Genomic DNA, 17,785 nt, shown 5'->3' on the forward strand with positions numbered 1-17,785 from the left:
GGTATGCCGTACACAGCAGCGGATCCCAACCTTTTCAACACGAAGAGCTTCTTCTGAGGATAAAATTCTCTGACGCAACCCCTTAAACCTCTTTTTTGTATTTATTTACTACATTTACTAGTTCATATAATTTTCCTAGTGTCCTCATTACTACTCAACCGTACACGTAACTCGTGCACCTTCCTCTGTGAAATTTCTTACGAATCGATAAATGCCGGAATGTGTGTTCTGAGTTTATGTGTGGCCCGTACATATTTATGCTGCCAGTGATTCGTGTTTCGTGTTCTGGTGATGCTGCCTTCTGGCTTCCTTATTTTGAAGTGAAAATGGCAAATTTCATGTTACGTAATTGTCGTGTTGAAGATCTGCCTGTCAGCTAGCTATCTGCTGAGCTGAACTAAATGAACCGGGCACAACCAAGCTCTGTTGCCATTGAGAAATAAGCGCAGTGCCCCGAAAGCGTGGTCGTGCCGGAGAAAGTTCCAAAATGCCGGGCAGTTTTTTTCACACCAAACCACTGACCTTGTAATGTCCTAGCAGCTGCCACGAAACATTCCTTATGAGGGCACCATTCGACCATAGATATATGAAATACACAACATCATGTTAAAAATGAGACATAGACTCATACTGGCATGTGCGAAAGAGAAAATGTACACTTATCTACAAAAACCATGTGAGGGTGATTTACGGGGCACCATTGACCTACAGAAATTCACGATATAAAACATGTTGCAATGATACATTTACAATGGTTCAAACTGGCTTGTGCCTGAATAGGGTATTGCAGACTTATTTATAAAGCAAGGTAAAACAAACTCTCTGCTGGGGTTGCTCCTCAGAACTGCACATTGAGCCCTACGAGGAGCAAAGGGTGGGAACAACCACCTTAAAACATGAAATCCCCATCAGGTTACCTGCGATGACGAATGAAAGTTAAGCCTTAGCGTTTAAATGTCTGGATACAGCTCGGGAATGTGTGTGACTACGGATATAATTCGGTCACCTCTCTATCTTTCTATCTTTTCATCACGCAGTGTGTAATTTTTACTTTCAAGATTATTATTAACCTATGCGCATCCATGTACTCATTTCATTGTTATACCCTTCGGGAAGAAAGAGAGAGACGTTAACGAATTTGATTGTCATGACCTATTGTCAGCACAGAAATCAATTAGACACTCGCAATAAAAGCCTCACCGTAAGCGTAACGAGATAAATTCAACGTGAACAAAAAAAATTACGGACGCCCATATGCGGCCAATATTCATCAGTTGGTCACCGATACGACAGGCTCTCGACACGTTTCCCGTTGGTTCATTACCAAATAAAAGGAGACATACACACGCCATTATACTCCATGACACAATTGAAGGACACATCTGTATATAATTATGGTAAAGTAAAAAAAAAAATAATAATAATAAACACAGCATTACATCAAGTGATTGCGAAGAAAGATAGTGCCATAGAAATACACAGTTGTAATAATGAATAATATGAACGGACACAGCTCTTGAACCCCCCCCCCCCCTCTCCGAAAGGGTTCAAGGTGATATTCGATGAGTTCAAAGCTTAGTTATAGCCTCGGTCCTAACACTGAAATTATGATTTTTCCTTTTCTCTTCTCTCTCTCTCTCCAAGAGGTTGTTGCTTCAGAAACGCCCCGAGGCAACACAATAGATTATCACTATTATTGTTATTACTGTTGCATTAAGTATCATTTCCCGTCCTCGGTGCCGCTTTTAACCGTCTTATATGCGGTTTTCAATACAACAACGTTATGTCTTCTCGATACCCGATGCGAATCTTGGTTAGGGTTGATTGGAAAAATATAGACATTCATATGAATTACAAGGCATTCAAATATATTCATTAATGCCGAAAATACGTAAGTGTATAATTAATAAATGTAGCTACTAAGCCACACTGGTTCGGAGGATTATGAATATACATGGGGGAATTTATATTGCGGCCGAAATAAATTTCTATCGCGTTCCTTGATTACCTTTTACGTCTATAAGGATTACTTCCATCATCAATAATTTGAAGTTCTTGTTTGACATTGAGAAAATTGATTACTGTGCATGGAGGAATCACTCAACGGTGCTGTAATGAATATGCTCTGGAATATGCGATTAATTTAATAGAATTCGCGTGATCTGCTGAAAGGCTCCGGTGATGTATTTTTCTACGTTCAATATGATTATCATTTGAGGTACAGAGAAACTTTGAAAAGGCCTTTTTTGAAGAAAATATTTATTTCTTTTATTTTCATCTTTTATGAAAGCCTCGTTCCTCATGATTCCGAAACAGACATTTTTTTGTTTTGTTTATATCACGCTTAAAACTGAAGTTACGGCCACTTTATTATTGAGTTATTACATACGAGCAACCTGTGAATAAAACTTCGAACGCATTTTACAAAGAATGTTATTTTTGACATTTTACTTGAGTTTGTGATATGATTTCAAAAAAAAAACCAAAAAAAAAAAAAAACTACTGATTGTATCGTTACAAAAATTTGATACGATATTTTGCCATGCACAATTGTCCGGGGAAAATATGTTGTAAAAAAGTTTGTATGTTTTTGTTTTTTTTTGACACTAAATAAAGTGTTCCAGACTCTGCCACGAAGCTGGGCTGGAAGAGATCTCGGCAACGGGATAAGTCCAGTGGCAAAGTTCTGGCGTTCATTCATTCATGCCATGCATTGTTAAAGTTATGGACCAAAATCTATAGATTTTCGCATGAATTTGTCCAATTACAGTGTTTTATACACGATATGTAGAATGAAGTTTTAAAAAATTCGCGCACATTAACAGATTTGAGTGTAAGTATCAGCATATCATACAATCCTTTAAGCTTTGGTTCATAACCTGGACCATTGCTAGCCAAATGTACTGTGAAAATAACAAAATATTCCGTGCTTAGAATCGTGTTTGGAATATCACATGAATTTTGCTTAAAATTTGACATTTATCATTGTTTCATAATTTTGGGATACTTTCTATCAAAAAATGGTATTAAAGTTCATTCCAGTACCATTTTATAGAAAAGTGCTAAGATAGGTAGTCGGTTAACAGAAAAAAAACCCTATTTGCATTTATTTAAATCTAGAATATATCTCAGAATAGGAAATATCACTCATTGAGGTGGACTAGGATGGTGATAGAAGAGACAAGCACGGCGTAGCGCGAGGTTGCTGAGAAATTCGGGGAGCTATAAGAAAAATATGTTTGGAAGATCTAATCTATTGGCTTTAATAATAATTTATATTATTTGTTTAAGTGATAATCTATTGGTTTTAATCAGTGTTTTGATCAGTTAATCCCTATTTCCTGAAGAGGAGTGTTTCCATGTCGGACTTCATTCAATAGAAGAAAAATTTACATTTATGATAATCGCATAAAGAAATCTTGATAGAGTGTCAGTGACGCATGAAAATTGTAAAATATCTAAAATAGAAGAACAAAATCTCTAATAAAATTAGAAAAATGGCTTAAATATTATCTGTATATATCCTAAATATGATCTAAAAATATCTTAAATATTACCTAAAAATAAATTAGAAAAAACTCACAAATATTACATAAAAGGAAAATAGAAATGTTTTAAATATTAAAGTATCATTTCTAAAAAGAAAATAGAAAATGTTTTAAATATTATTATTTTGAAAAAGAAAATAGGAAATTCTTAGAATTTAATCAAAAAACAAACACTAGTAAAACTAAAAAATATCCACACAAAAAATACACCAATGAATTGGAAAATATCTGAAATAAAATTGAAAACTATCTAAAATTAAGTCTAGAACCCAATTGGAAAATAAAATTTTACGAGTTCTTCATGTTCAATAACATTTATTGAACTTTTAACATTATTTATTGACACAGAATGAAACAATATAGATTCCAAACAATAACAACAATTTATATCCAAAGACATAAATTTAAAAGTTGGTCAAATACTCACTTGTCAGTCAAGCATCCGAACAGAAGTTGGCCGAGAATCGATCCAACCCAATAAAATGTATGGATAACGTATATCCTCCAAGCATTATCACACACCCAGTCATTCTATAAAGAAACCGAAAAATACATTAGTTTCAAACGTTTTCCATACGCAGTATATAAGCATCCAACACAAATATATGTATTTCTTCGTAATATGCCGTTAGAATATTGTAATATATACATACACACACACAATTCAATATTGAACGCTTGAAACGTGTTGGATTCGAGCGTCATTTCTTATCGGAAACGTATATTATGTGGCCCGTTTATATGAAAGAACTATTATATGAAGTATAAATGATATATTATAAGATGTTAAGGGATTTATGATGGACGTTAACGATTTGGAATGAGTTCAAGAAACGTATTATCATAGCCTGGAACCAGGTGAAATAACAGTGACTGGTTTATATGGAAAAGTGATTTTTTTTTCCTTGGATTTCTAATGGCTCGCTTTCACTCAAAAACTCGTAAAACCATCATATGGCGCTTCCTGTAGCGGCACATCATCCACCAGATGTGAAAATAAACCTTTATGTACAGTGTATGTATAAAAAAAAAAACTTTTAATATTCAACTTGAGATTTCTCACCTTCAAAATAGCATTACCGCTTTCGAACATGCATAGGAAAAAAGAAACATCCAGAAGAATGGGAATAGTGTTATTTAAAACTCCAACAGTACCCATTATTAATGTACGTATACTATATATATAGATATACTTTTTTCTCCCCTAGAAAAGAATGGCTTAGTCATAGTTGATAGTAAAGGAGAAGTAGGAGAAAAAGTCATAGTATGGTTTTATCTATTTTTAAGTGCAAGTTTTCAAGACTCTATAGAAGCTATTATATTACTTTTTTTGTTTCTTTCTTGGGGTTTTAGACACTTACGGGCCCCACCGCCCTTAATTTACGGATATTTACTGTAACGTTGCACTCAGCTTCCATTTCTGGCAGGTCAGAATTCCAACGCCCTTTTCAAGCTATTTCCCCCCTCTTTCTTTCGAATACAAGAAAGTTTCCGAGCGGATAATGAGGTTGAGGCCCATTCTGTCAACTAACTAACCAGTGTGGAGAGGAATATGAATTATAAGTATTGAGACGTTTCGTATTCGCGTTGGCATCGAATTGCCGTGGAGATTTGAAGGGTTATTCAATAGGAAATGAAGAAAAATACACAGGGTGTCCGATCTTTCGTTGTCCAATGACTATTTCCTGAACCGTCGGTTTTAGAAGCAACTTTAAATTACAAAAAGTGTTTCAAACGATGTCGCCCATCATCGTGAATGCATGCCATTCCAACGAAAAAAGTTATTTATAAAATAGTTACGAAATTTAAATTTTTTTGCGGTCCCCCGTCGTCTAACCTTCGAATAAAAGTTTTTGTCCTGTCTTTCCTGAGTAAAACAAAAATTTCGCGTTTTTCCAAGACCATTTATTGTCACTGAGACATTCGATATGTAATATTTACTGAGATATTTGAATTCAAAATCAGAGAAAAAAAGGGGGAAATATCAACGCAAATGAGGGAAAGGAGTGTTGTTCATTAGTTTTATGCTGTTCTTTCTCTTTTTTCTCCAACTTTTGAATTCAAATTTCTCAGCGAATATTGTACTAGGAAACTGAATTTTTTCTGTTGGTCTCAGAAGAGACAGGGCAACAACTTTCTGTTTGAAAGATAAAGGACAGGGGGACCGTACAAAAAAATTTAAATTTCGCAATTGTTTTATCAATAACATTTTTTTTTCATTTGAACGGCATCCGATGGCGATATCATTGCAAACACTTTTTCCAATTGAAAGTTGTCTCTAAAATCAACGATTCACGAAATAGATATTGGACATGTCCCCTGTATAAATATGGCGTTCAACCGAGTAATAGTTCTTTATGTTTATTTGCTTACTAATCAACATTTCGTCAATCGCTAAAGGAATTTATTGCTCATTGGGGGTCACGAGTTATATCAAGAGCAAATCATTTTAATGGGCCTTTATTTGGTATCATCCATCATATTCAGTGGAATTCTTCATATATTCGTCATACATTTGTTGTGATGCCTTCATGTGAATACTAAAACGTTTGATATATAAATATATTCCCATGAAGTCCATAATCAAATATAGAGAAGTAAAATATCGATAGACTATGATTATTGTGTGTGTGGTCCAGAAAAAAAAAAAAGGACTACGAGAGAGAAATCTATTCTTAATACATTTGACACGGACAAAAACAAAAATGAATAGCAGATTAACAAAATAGTACCGATTCTGAAATATAGGACATCCCAGAACAATGGCGCGATTCCATTAAACTAAATATATATTATTTATTCTGGAAATTGTAGAATAAAAATGGAGGTTCTTCCTCGTGCTTATTGATAGAAATCATTTCGGAATACAATGGCCGACGATTAAGAATAAGGTTTTCGATTACATGCAAAACAAAAAACAACAAGTCGAGGAAGTTCGGGAAAATAATTACGATCCCGAATCGCACGCTTTGGCATCAAATAACCAAGTAAACCGAACCGAGATTAGGTTCATTAGCTGCGTAATACCCACCGCCGTATATCATTTATGGCCCGTCTAATAATCAATTCTTCGCGAGAAATGGATCGAGATCTGAAATGCATATGTTTGTTCACGTAAAAAAAGACAAAGAACGGGCTCTGTCTTTAAGAACGCTAAAACAATATATTATTAAATACTAAAAACCCCCTTCATGGTTTACATATTTGTTGGTTTTTTTATTGCCGTTCCTTTTGTTATCGTAGAAGGGTCAGTCGTGACTGGGCGTTGAAATTTCGTATTGGGGAGGTTGATTCTACCCAGTGTATGGCGATGTTCGGAGATAGAAGAAAATGACTGGTAATGAAGAACAGGATACTGTATAGTAGTATATCGTACACGTATAAGACGTATAGCAGATTCGTATATATGTGAATGATGTCAATAGCTCTAAAGCTAATTTTCATTTTATCCGTTTCTAATGAATGGATTATTTCATATGATATTGTGGAGACTGTATTTTAATGCGGCCGCATTATTATTATTTTTCGGTTTAAATCGATATACAAACATCTAGATAAATAATATTTATGATCATTTTTGTCGATTGTAACCTTAAAAATTAATAATATGAATTTCTTCTGCTTTGAGATCAATATTTTACTTATATTTCTCGAAATACAGCATTGCACAAAAAAATGCGTACATGGGTTAAAACATTATAATCATTATAATCATGGTATTTGCTATATATACAAATATATAAATGCAAGTATATAATCTAAAAACAATAGGCAATCACCCAAGAAGTTGGCCAGAAAAGAAAAATATCTTATAAAAAAACAAGGTATAAATAAAATTGCCTATGATAAATATATATATGGATGACCATTGTGTGCCAAACTACTGCAACCAAAAACGAAGAATTATTACAAGGATTTAAAATACTTAAGATTCTTAATGGACGAAATGCACTATCTATAAAAATACTTGTGAGCACGGGGCGCCAGAACTATAAATTTTTGCTAACTTTTACGACACAACTCTGCCTCTTATGACGTAACGGACGTAAGGTGCTTTGTATCAGTCCGGGGTTGTGAGCGGTTCTATCTCTCTATCTATAAAAATACGGTAGTCATAAGCGTGGCTAGCTTCTCGATTTTTCCCTCCATTAATATTACACAATCGAACTTGGTTAATTTGAAGAGAGTTCAAGGGGACAGCAAGAAAGTTATAATTATCCAATTCATCATTTCAGGATAATTATACTTTTACGAAAAATCACAAATCGTTAACTATTACAAAAATGTATTGAATGCGATCACTGCTGTTACTATGTCAGTTTTCTCGTTGTCGCAGCAAGTGTTTGTATAAAACATAAGCGATCACGAAAACTATTTCATTTGTAATATTTTCATTTTTTGTTATTTTTTAGATGTTCTTAAACATTGCACAAAATATTGAAGTTGATGTGTAGAATGAAGATGCGATTTTCGATCTTCAACAGAAATATTTTTTCTAATATGTCCATAGACTCTGCACGTATTGGAATAGAGAACTCCGTTGCTTTTTCTTAAATTCGTTTTCGTCCTCTTGATGAGAAGATTCAGTGTCGATTTTTTTTTACTCCTTCACCAATGTCCACATCCGTGAGTCAAACCAAAATCTCATTTTCTAGACGGACGTGAACAAACGTATGAAGTTTAAACATGATGAAAAATGCTGCCAAGCTATCTATCACGCTTATCTTCTGGAGCCCGCTTTGACTCTTATCTAGGAGGCTTTGGTCATTCCAAGTTGTTTGGTTTTATCTAGGAGGCGGCTGTTTGGTGTTCATTTTGGAGCCCTTGCTTATTTCATCTTCATTTTTTGGTCTAGGAGATTTTAGAGTTGTCTAGATTATATCACCTAAGGTTGCTAGGTTTTCATCTAGAACAGTGTTTCTCCAAAGTGCGAAATATCGCCCCCTGGTGGGTGATGGAATGGTCTAGGGCCAACAGAAGAGACGGTTATAAAAAAGGATTTTTATGGGCTTGTTTGAGCTGGGAGGGGGGGGGGGGAAGACGTGAGAAAAAATTTCTGAAGAAGGCGGAAATGGAACAAAAAGGTTTGTAAAAACTGTGATCTGGAAGGTAACATTAACCATATTTACGTATTTCATAAAAGAAACGTTCTTTTTTCTGGGGGGGGGGGGGGGGCGAGTCATCGCTTCCTTCGGCCGTTCCAAATCCGAACTTGATATAAACTAATTATAAGTTATTTTTATTTCCTTTACATATGGTTTAGAGTCATACAATACAGGTATATTCTAAATATCATAAAAAAAAAAATCATGATTTCCCATTCATATTTTCCATTACCGAAACCACAAAGATATTCATCACGAACAACTGACTAAATAAACTTATATATACATACTAAGTAGACGGAGGCCTGGCAATGAAGGGTCTCATTGAAATATCTATGACATGAACGTATTTATACGCAAAGGAAGAAATACATACTGAAATATAATCTAGTTTATACCCGTTCTTCTTTTTTTTCAAAGTCTGGTGTCATTGGTAGTGATAATAATGATAATAATCCATCTAAGGAAAGGATCAACGAATGAAAGCAATTTTCTACGATAAATGGAATGAAAAGAGATCAAATAAAAAAATTATATATATATATATATATATATATATATATATATACACGTATATACACCTATATATATATATATATAACATTTCTATTTTATCTCTCTTTCATATTCAAACGAACGTTTCTGTATTCAAACGAAATAGACATGCATACAAAAGCAAATCTTATTTTGCGTTATAACTTCTATTTCGTGCTATGCGTGTCCAAGAATGTTTTGAAAGGATTTGCCGTGTTATGATATGTCATTTGAAAAGAAAACGAATCGAGTCAATAACTTATAGACGAATCCTGTTCAAATGAATGGACGTATCACTGAAAAGACCTCTCTTCCGGATATTTATTGTCAGTCAAATACTATAATCTGTCGTTATTATGATTATTTTAGGTAACGTTAATTATAATTATTATATGCTTTGACATTTATTTATCGAACAATCTTGAGTTTTTTCATATATTTTTTTATATAATTAGAATAATTAGTGAATATCCAACAAATAGGCTTAGAGACTTTCCGTGTCTAGTTGTAGGATATGAAGATGATAATAATCTAAATATATAGTTTAATTAATCGTGGAGATAATCATAAAATATTTCACTATAATTACTAGATAAAATATCACAAATCAGAATTCAGTCATAGAAAGCAGCTTTTCTTTTCAAAAAAGCTGATATTTGTTAGTCATACCAGCTCAATTTGTACTTAATATTTTTGCATAATTATATAGTAAATGAATGGATATCCAATAAAAAAGGCGTGAGGACTTTCCGTATCTAGTTGTAGGGTATGAGGCTAAAATAATTGAACTATATAGCCTAATTATAGTCTACTCTATATCGTGGATATATTCGTAAAATATTTTACTATAATTACTAGATAAAATATCACAAATCAGAATTCGATCACGGAAAAGTATTTTTTTCTTTAAAGTTGATATTTGTTTTGGTCATGCCAGCTCAATTTATATAATTACTTTTTTTGCATAATTACAATATATATTTAATGGATATTTCCTATAAAAAAGTCGTAGGGACTGCGTGTTCAGTTGTAGGATATGAGGATAATAATAGTCTAAATAAATATAATTATAGTCTAAATAAATATAATTATAGTCTAAATAAATATAATTATAGTCTACAAGATATACAGATGTTGTGAAGATATTTAGTATTTGAGATGTTAATTTTTTAAGGAAGGAAAAAACTCATCTCTGCCTCTACCGGAAGTCGAACCCGGGTCCCTCGATTGCCGGACGAGTGCTCTGACCACTAAGCTACAGAGGAGATAGAGATTTTCCTTCGCTAGAGCGTATATACTAAATACTAAATATCTTCACAACATCCAGTCTTCTGTATATCTTATATTAACAAGTGGAGAGCGACATTCATGTCATAAATTATAGTCTAAATAAATATAATTATAGTCTAAATAAATCGTGGATATAATCATAAAATATTTCACTCTAACTAGCAGATCGAATATCCCAAAACAGAATTCAATTGTGCAGAATAGTCTTCTTCTTTTAAAGAAAATCGGATGAGAATGTTATTAATTCCACTGTTATAGACGTTATTATCTAAAGTCATTGGTGTCTAGAGCAGTGTTTCCCAACATTTCTTGATATCGCAGACCCCCCCCCCCCCTGTAGTGGAGGTCAATGAAATTATAAGAATCGTCCCGGGCCCCGGACTGGAAGGCCTGTCAGCCCTTGAGGGAACATGCCTAATACTCATAATATCCAACAGTTATTGCTTTTTTTTAACAATTTGCATATAGTAAAAAATTTAAGTAATAAATTGCAACTTCACAGCACTAAATGTTTAATTGATGCAATAGTAGTTAATGAAGATGATCTCGCGGACCCCTCACTAAATACTCACGGACCATAGGATGAAAAACACTGGTCTATAGCATGGTTTAAAGAATGATTATTACTAAACTTCTATAGCTATTTGTATAGTACATAAAACGAGAAGAGGCGATAGAAGGGATATAAACCTTCTCCCCCTCTTTCGTGGACACTGCCGAGACAAAAAAATTGTTCCGTGAACGTGGTGGCTGTAAACCACTTAGTTCTTACCGAAGCCTTTAAAATGAAACTTTAGGCCGGTATTACATTATAAAAATTTCATCAAAAATTAATTTATATAACGTGACAAATGCAATCAATAAGCTTATTGGTTATGTTTGTCAAATTGTATAAAATAACTTTCTAAAACTTTTATAGTGCGATGCCGGTCTCAATCTATTTGGTTGTAAAACATGTCATGTAACGCACCCCCTGTCCCGCCCCTAAGGGCATTCAGGCTAGCTATAAAAGATAAGTGACCGCATCTACGGGTCACAGTTAAGACTTGTTTCACTGTGTATAGATTCGATGCTGTATATATATTTTGTTTTCCAAATTATCACTGGAAAAGAAAAATTCTAGAAATTTTTATAAAAGGGTTACAAAAATTTATTTTTATATTTTTCAAGAAGGTTTACCAAGTGATTAATATTAGAATCTGTTAAAAGACAGAGTTGAAATATTTGTGGACCATTTGTGTGCTGTTCCGTGGAACTCTCGGGTCCCACAAAAGCTTTCAGGGTTTTTTGTTCCCTAGTGCCAAAAGTTTAAATTTGTTCATCAATGTTGCAATAATTAAATGCACGTGAACATTTTTCAAATACAGTCGGCCATTCTCAATCGACTAATGGTTATATGAACCTGCTTATTCTAGTAAAATCCTCCGAAACCAAAATTTCTCCATTGAAACAATATTATCCGTCCTCCGCTTAATCTAATAAGTTCAACTATTTTACCTTGAACCTTCATTCGTACAATCGGGTTGCCGTAGATGAGACTATAACAGCTCATACTCCCCTCCATCATCACTCTGCCAATTAGATGCAATAGTGCATTGAAGACACGGTTGGTATAAGAGAATGGAATGTAGACAATTTAAGAGTCATCTCACACCATCTCTAAGATGGCGAAAACTTTAGAAACGTGGCTGGAAGTACATCTTTATACCCCGGAAATTTCCAACCACCTGCATAGGCATTAATAGTAAGTGACAATATGAGGCTATGTGATAAATGATAATAAAGTTACCATATGATGAGTTAAGGCTGAAACACACTACACTGACGTGACGTGATTTCACGTCATTTCAGAGGCTTTGTGAATTCTGATTCATGGAAATTCTGAAATGTGGGAGAATTCCCTGCCACATAATTTCCCCGAATCGGAATTCTCAACGTCTCGGACGTGACGTGATGATCACGTCAGTGTAGTGCGTTTCGGCCTTAACCTTTTAACAGTCAATGTTCCCAATTGGGAATATCGGTTTATTAATTAGAAAAATACATATATTTTTCTTGCATATGAGCATTTGGTTATTTTTCCTGAATGTGTGAGATACCAAAACTTAATTTAAAAACAAAACTTTTTCATTCATATCAGCACTTATGCCATAAATTTAAATTTTTTAAATATCACCTATTTTCAAGGAAGAAATTTTTTTTTCAATTTTGGTGTTGTTTCTACGGACATAGGCAAGTCCAGGCAACATACAGAGAATTTTTTTTTCCTGAATTTGATGGGTGATATCTCTAAACTAAATCGGAAGGGAAAATACATATAACTGAAAAAAATAAAGAAAATGAATTATGATCGTAATTCGGCCAGTTTAAACAGGTTAAGACGCTGAAGATGCAAACATGATAATGATGAGAGATGCGAACATTGCTGTATGAATATAACAATGGAGATATATAAATCAAGTGCTGAATAATATAATGAGTAATGTTTAATCTAAGGTAAATAGGAAATTTCACTTTAAAAAATCAACTTTGTTGCAACTTTCCCTATTTAATTGAATATCAGTATTCAAACAAGTATCGTGATTATGCACATCAGCTTTTAATGTATGTAATATTTTTATCGGAAGTTGAGACTTGGAAAATCTAGTTTGTACCGGCCTCGAAGTATGTACGATGTCTTCGGTACGGGAATTCCATTATTTTATATTTTGTTGAGCCCATAGAGGACGCTAACTTCCGCAATGGAAAGTATAAATCTGATCGTTGTAATTCGATGTAATTTTCATTTAATTTTAACGTCTGATTTATTCCAAAAGCTTTATTAATATATCGATACTTTATCTTTTACTCACTTTATTACTCATCCTATATTTACAATTTAAAGTGGTTAAGTATTCTATTTAAGCGCCAAACTATTCTAACGGTGTTGGACAGGGATTGAATTGTTACCCGCGTAGTCGAATACCCGTTTAATCAGATATTATGTGCTGGAATTCGTTCATATCCGTTTAAGTAAGGCCGACCGTGTATCTACGTTGGAGATTCCGTGTTGCTGTTTTCTTTTCTTTCTTTTTTTGCCAAATAAAAGGGGTCTGTAAAGCCTACTATAGCCCAGTTATCGGCAATTAAGATGAACTGTCTTGTCTATTGCCCATCCAGTTAATTCGGTACCGTGAACATTGTCAATAATCTGATTCCGAAATCAACCATTTTTTTAAACTCGTTTTCCTCAGAAGCATTTCATAAATCTTCATGCTCGTGATTACCACTCTTTCCACCATGACCGTATTAATCTATCTCCGTGATATCTATTTTTTCGATTCCAACACACACACATTTCTCGAAATTATTTCATAGATGCCAGAGTCTCCCTCTGTGAGGTCCGTACGGCCACAAATCAAATTTGTTCACGACCACCCACGACCCCACACATAACCGTCAAAGCAAACATCTCGGCCCTAATAATGCCCGATAAAGCATACAAGTTTGTATATGTCGCTCACGCGATTAACCAGGAACAACTGGTGCTCAGCTTCATAATTTACTAGCCATCAACGGTAATGATCTCCCGGATTGAATCATTAACTTTCACTTACGGGCTTGGTATCATCTAATCAAGAATTCCTAAACGAGGGGAGTAAGGTCCCCCACACACATAGAAAGTTAGAGGTTAACAAGAGAGAAAAAATGGGTGGCCCATTCAATTGGCATGGTCGAGATCTCTAGTTAAATCGGTTTCTTCTCGGTAGAAAGACGAGTCAATCAACCCCTACGGAGGTTGATTATGGTATATGGCAGAGGACATCATAGAAAAGGACTTACAGTTCGCAGTAATCATTTTGATTCGAGCTTTCTCACGATGACTGAATCATGACTTACGCATTTGCGTATGAAGATGGCGGCGGATAGTAATGAGAGTGAGAGGAGGGAAGGGTTCGAGAGAAAATATATACGTGCATAGCATATCATGAGGACGTCATGAAGTATCTATAATTCCTCCGGGGGTAAAGAAAACGTTATAGTCAATGTCTAGCTATGTGTTTTGGAAGGCTCTAAAGCAGTGTTTTTAAACCAGTGTGCCGTGAGAGACAAGCATTGGTGTGCCACAAAAGATTTCAGAAAAATTTAAATGTTGTTGTTTTTTTCCAAAGAACCCCAAAGTTGAATGTCCAAACAAAAATTAAGACACTGTACGAGTAATATAGTCCCTCAAAAGTAAGTACAAGATGAAAAAATGCCGATAAAATCACAAACACAAATCAAATTCAAACTTATATTCTAGGCATATAACTGAAATGCAATGTAAATCCATTAAAATAAATGATTTCAAAGGAAATAAATTTACTAAAAGTCATTTAGAATAATGTACATTTTTATTTTTTGTGGGAAATCACTGTCTCAAAAGTTTAAGCACTAAACGCAAATTTTAAAGAAGAAGTTGTGGCGGGTGAATTGACGGGTTTTTAGAGCGAAATGGAAAGTTATTGCTAGTGAATCAAAACACCTAATTCATCGCAGCACACGAGAAAGGAGATGTGTAAAATCTTCAAGTGCAAATCGGAAGGGGAGACTGTTGGGCAAATTTCTACTGTTCTTAACCGATCAAATCGTGGCACATGTCAAGTTCTTACCAAAGAGAACGTTTTTGTGGAAAAACCAGGATATGGAAGGTCACACGCAACGTGTATTCCGACAGACAGGTACTTAGTCCAGAGAATGATATCAACTCAAAACATGCCTTTGGGCAAAGTAAAAGACGTAAAAATTAAGCTGCGGCTAAACATGTCAAAACATGCAGTACATACACGTATAAGGGACTGCAATTACATTAAACTTCAATGGGAAAAAATTGTGTGCATATACCGTGTTTGAAACAACGTCGCAAGAGTTGAGAATAGAGTGGGACAAAAAAATGTATGTTTTATGGGGCAAAATGGCTGAAAGTATTTATTGAGGAGAAAAAGTTAATTTTAGATGGCCATGATGACTTTAAAACTTTCTGGCATGACTTTACGGAAGCGCTAAGGATTGTTTTCGGTTATTGAAAGGGTGGCAAATAACCAATGATTTGGAGGGAATCGGGACCGAATGGTCAAACCCCTCTGCCGATTTTCGAAGAAATATAAGACTTGAAGAAGAATCAAGAAACATTCGAAAAACATTTGCTACCATTTGACAAGCTTCTTAGGGATCCGAGTAGGATGCTTCCTTTCCTACTTTAAGCATTAACTCTCACAAAAAATTGCCTCAATTTCGGACTGACAGGTATTGAGCCCGGGTCTGAACCTGATAAAGAATCTGAGTGGCATCCTTATCCGTGAGGTTTATAATCATGGAAAGCAATAAAAGCCTCTAGAACAACTCAGTACTGAAATCGAGGATGTTGGCATCCCCTGAAGACGGGAATCCTTTAAAATATGAGTCTGTAAAGTGGAACACGTTTTTTTTAAAGTGATACAGGGACTGGAAAATTGTTGCAATTTTTTTTATTTTATACTCGCATCTATTGTACCAGGATTTATTTTATATGTTATACAGCCAAACCTCGTTAATGAGTCACTCTAGGGAGAGCAAAAATATGACTTCGTAAGCGGAGTGACTCGTTAAACGGAGTAAGCCATAGCTTTACCAATTCCTGTCTGAGGACAATTGGGACTTGGACCGGGTGACTCACTAACGAGGTTTGACTGTATTTTAAACTTTTAGCAGATTCAAATGTCCAATTTTTTATTTTATATAAAAGATCATGATTGAATTATTACTTGTGACTTTTCATGTAAATTTCAGACACGATACTAAGGCAACATAATTAGCATAATTAATTCCAGCTCTTCGTATCTGCCATATTTCTTATGATTAAATTTATTATGATTAAACTTTTAAGACGGACTGTATGATGTACTCGTATATTATGATAATGAAAGTGGAAAAAAATATAATGAATGTTCTTATATACTCTTTTACCTATAAAAAGAAGCGACAAAAGTATGACAAGTTTAAGACTGAATTGAAAAACAAGTCCTAGATGAGACAATTAAATTTGTTGGAGAGAAAAGGGTTAAAATAGAAATTATACAATAAAAACTTGTTTGAAAACTAAAGAGGTGTAAATTCGAGGAGGTCGTTATTGAAAATTCTTTTCAAAAGTTCAATTTATTGCATAAAATTGTGAAAAAAGTATACAGCCGACATGTAAATGAACAATATCAAAGATAAAGTAATATATATAGTAAGAATAATAGTTCAGAAAGAATTTGTTTGCAACTTTTATTGCAGTCGAAATTTAGGTACAACAACCAGAAGAAAAAAATTCAACTGCTTAATTATGTAGAAATGAAAACAAGCTCCCCAAAAAGAGGCAATGGTAAATAATGGATTAAAAACATGGAAATAACGAAAAACATTCGTAATTTGTCATAATTCAAAGAGATCTCTAAATTTTCTGCCAGATAAAAACCAATCAATTTTTAGGAATGTTAGTTTTTCATAAGGTTTCAGAAATTCAGAAATTGATTGATGCGACTCGTAGTCGGGATTTCATCGAGTAGTGTCAAGTTTACGTGTATTTTATTAGGTATTTTATTCTATAATATCTGTAAGCATTGCAGTGAAGGAAAACACGCGATAAGATCTCAAGAAAATTATTATAAAATGTACAGTTTTCCGAGTGATTTTCTCACGATGACTGCATCATGACTTACGCATCGGGGACGTGGTAGCCCTGCTCGATAAGATACTCTCCTAAAGTACCAAAGAATGTTTAGAGCTGTCGCGAGATCGATACCCAGTTCGTCCTTGTCAGAAAACTTTCCTGACACGGGTAGAAGAGAAACGGCGACATGACCGCAGAAAAAAGTGCTACCGCAGGGAGTCCCACATCGAGAGGTTAGCGCACCAACCTCTCGATGAGCATAAGAACAAGCCTGCTGTTAGGAATCGGAAATAAATTGTAGGTCCCCGTCTAATTATCCCTCGAGTGCAGAAAATGAACGTGGTGCGACAAAAATGATCAAATGACTTACGCATCTGCGTACCAAGACGGCGGCGGACAGTAATGAGAGTGAGAAGAGGGAAGGGTTGAAGAGAAAACATATACGTGCACAGCATATATCATGAGGACGCTATAAAATATCTATATTCCTACAGGGGAAAGGAAAGCGTTCCAGTCAATGTCTATCTTTGTTTTTGGGAAGGTTCTAACGACGGAAAAGTCTGACCTTAATATTCATCCATCCCAAAATAACAAGACAGGAAAATATTTTACAAGACTGCGCATCTTCTTCTCGTTCACTAGAATATAATTATGAC

The 17,785-nt window shown here is 34.5% G+C and overlaps 1 protein-coding gene across 1 annotated transcript in view; it reads right to left on the minus strand.

Moving 5' to 3' along the window:
* Positions 1–17,785, minus strand: part of LOC149070500 (solute carrier family 22 member 13-like) — a 159,241-nt gene that overhangs the window by 81,126 nt on the left and 60,330 nt on the right. The window contains exon 2 of the mRNA XM_089249031.1: positions 3,976–4,079. Within this exon, the coding sequence (XP_089105157.1) occupies positions 3,976–4,079 (104 nt within the window). The remainder of the gene's footprint in view (positions 1–3,975; positions 4,080–17,785) is intronic.

This window comes from Pholcus phalangioides, unplaced genomic scaffold (assembly GCF_987345545.1).
Source record: "Pholcus phalangioides strain wild (caught in Gottingen) unplaced genomic scaffold, Ppha-v1.0 ptg000021l_1, whole genome shotgun sequence".
Lineage (NCBI taxonomy): Eukaryota > Metazoa > Arthropoda > Arachnida > Araneae > Pholcidae > Pholcus > Pholcus phalangioides.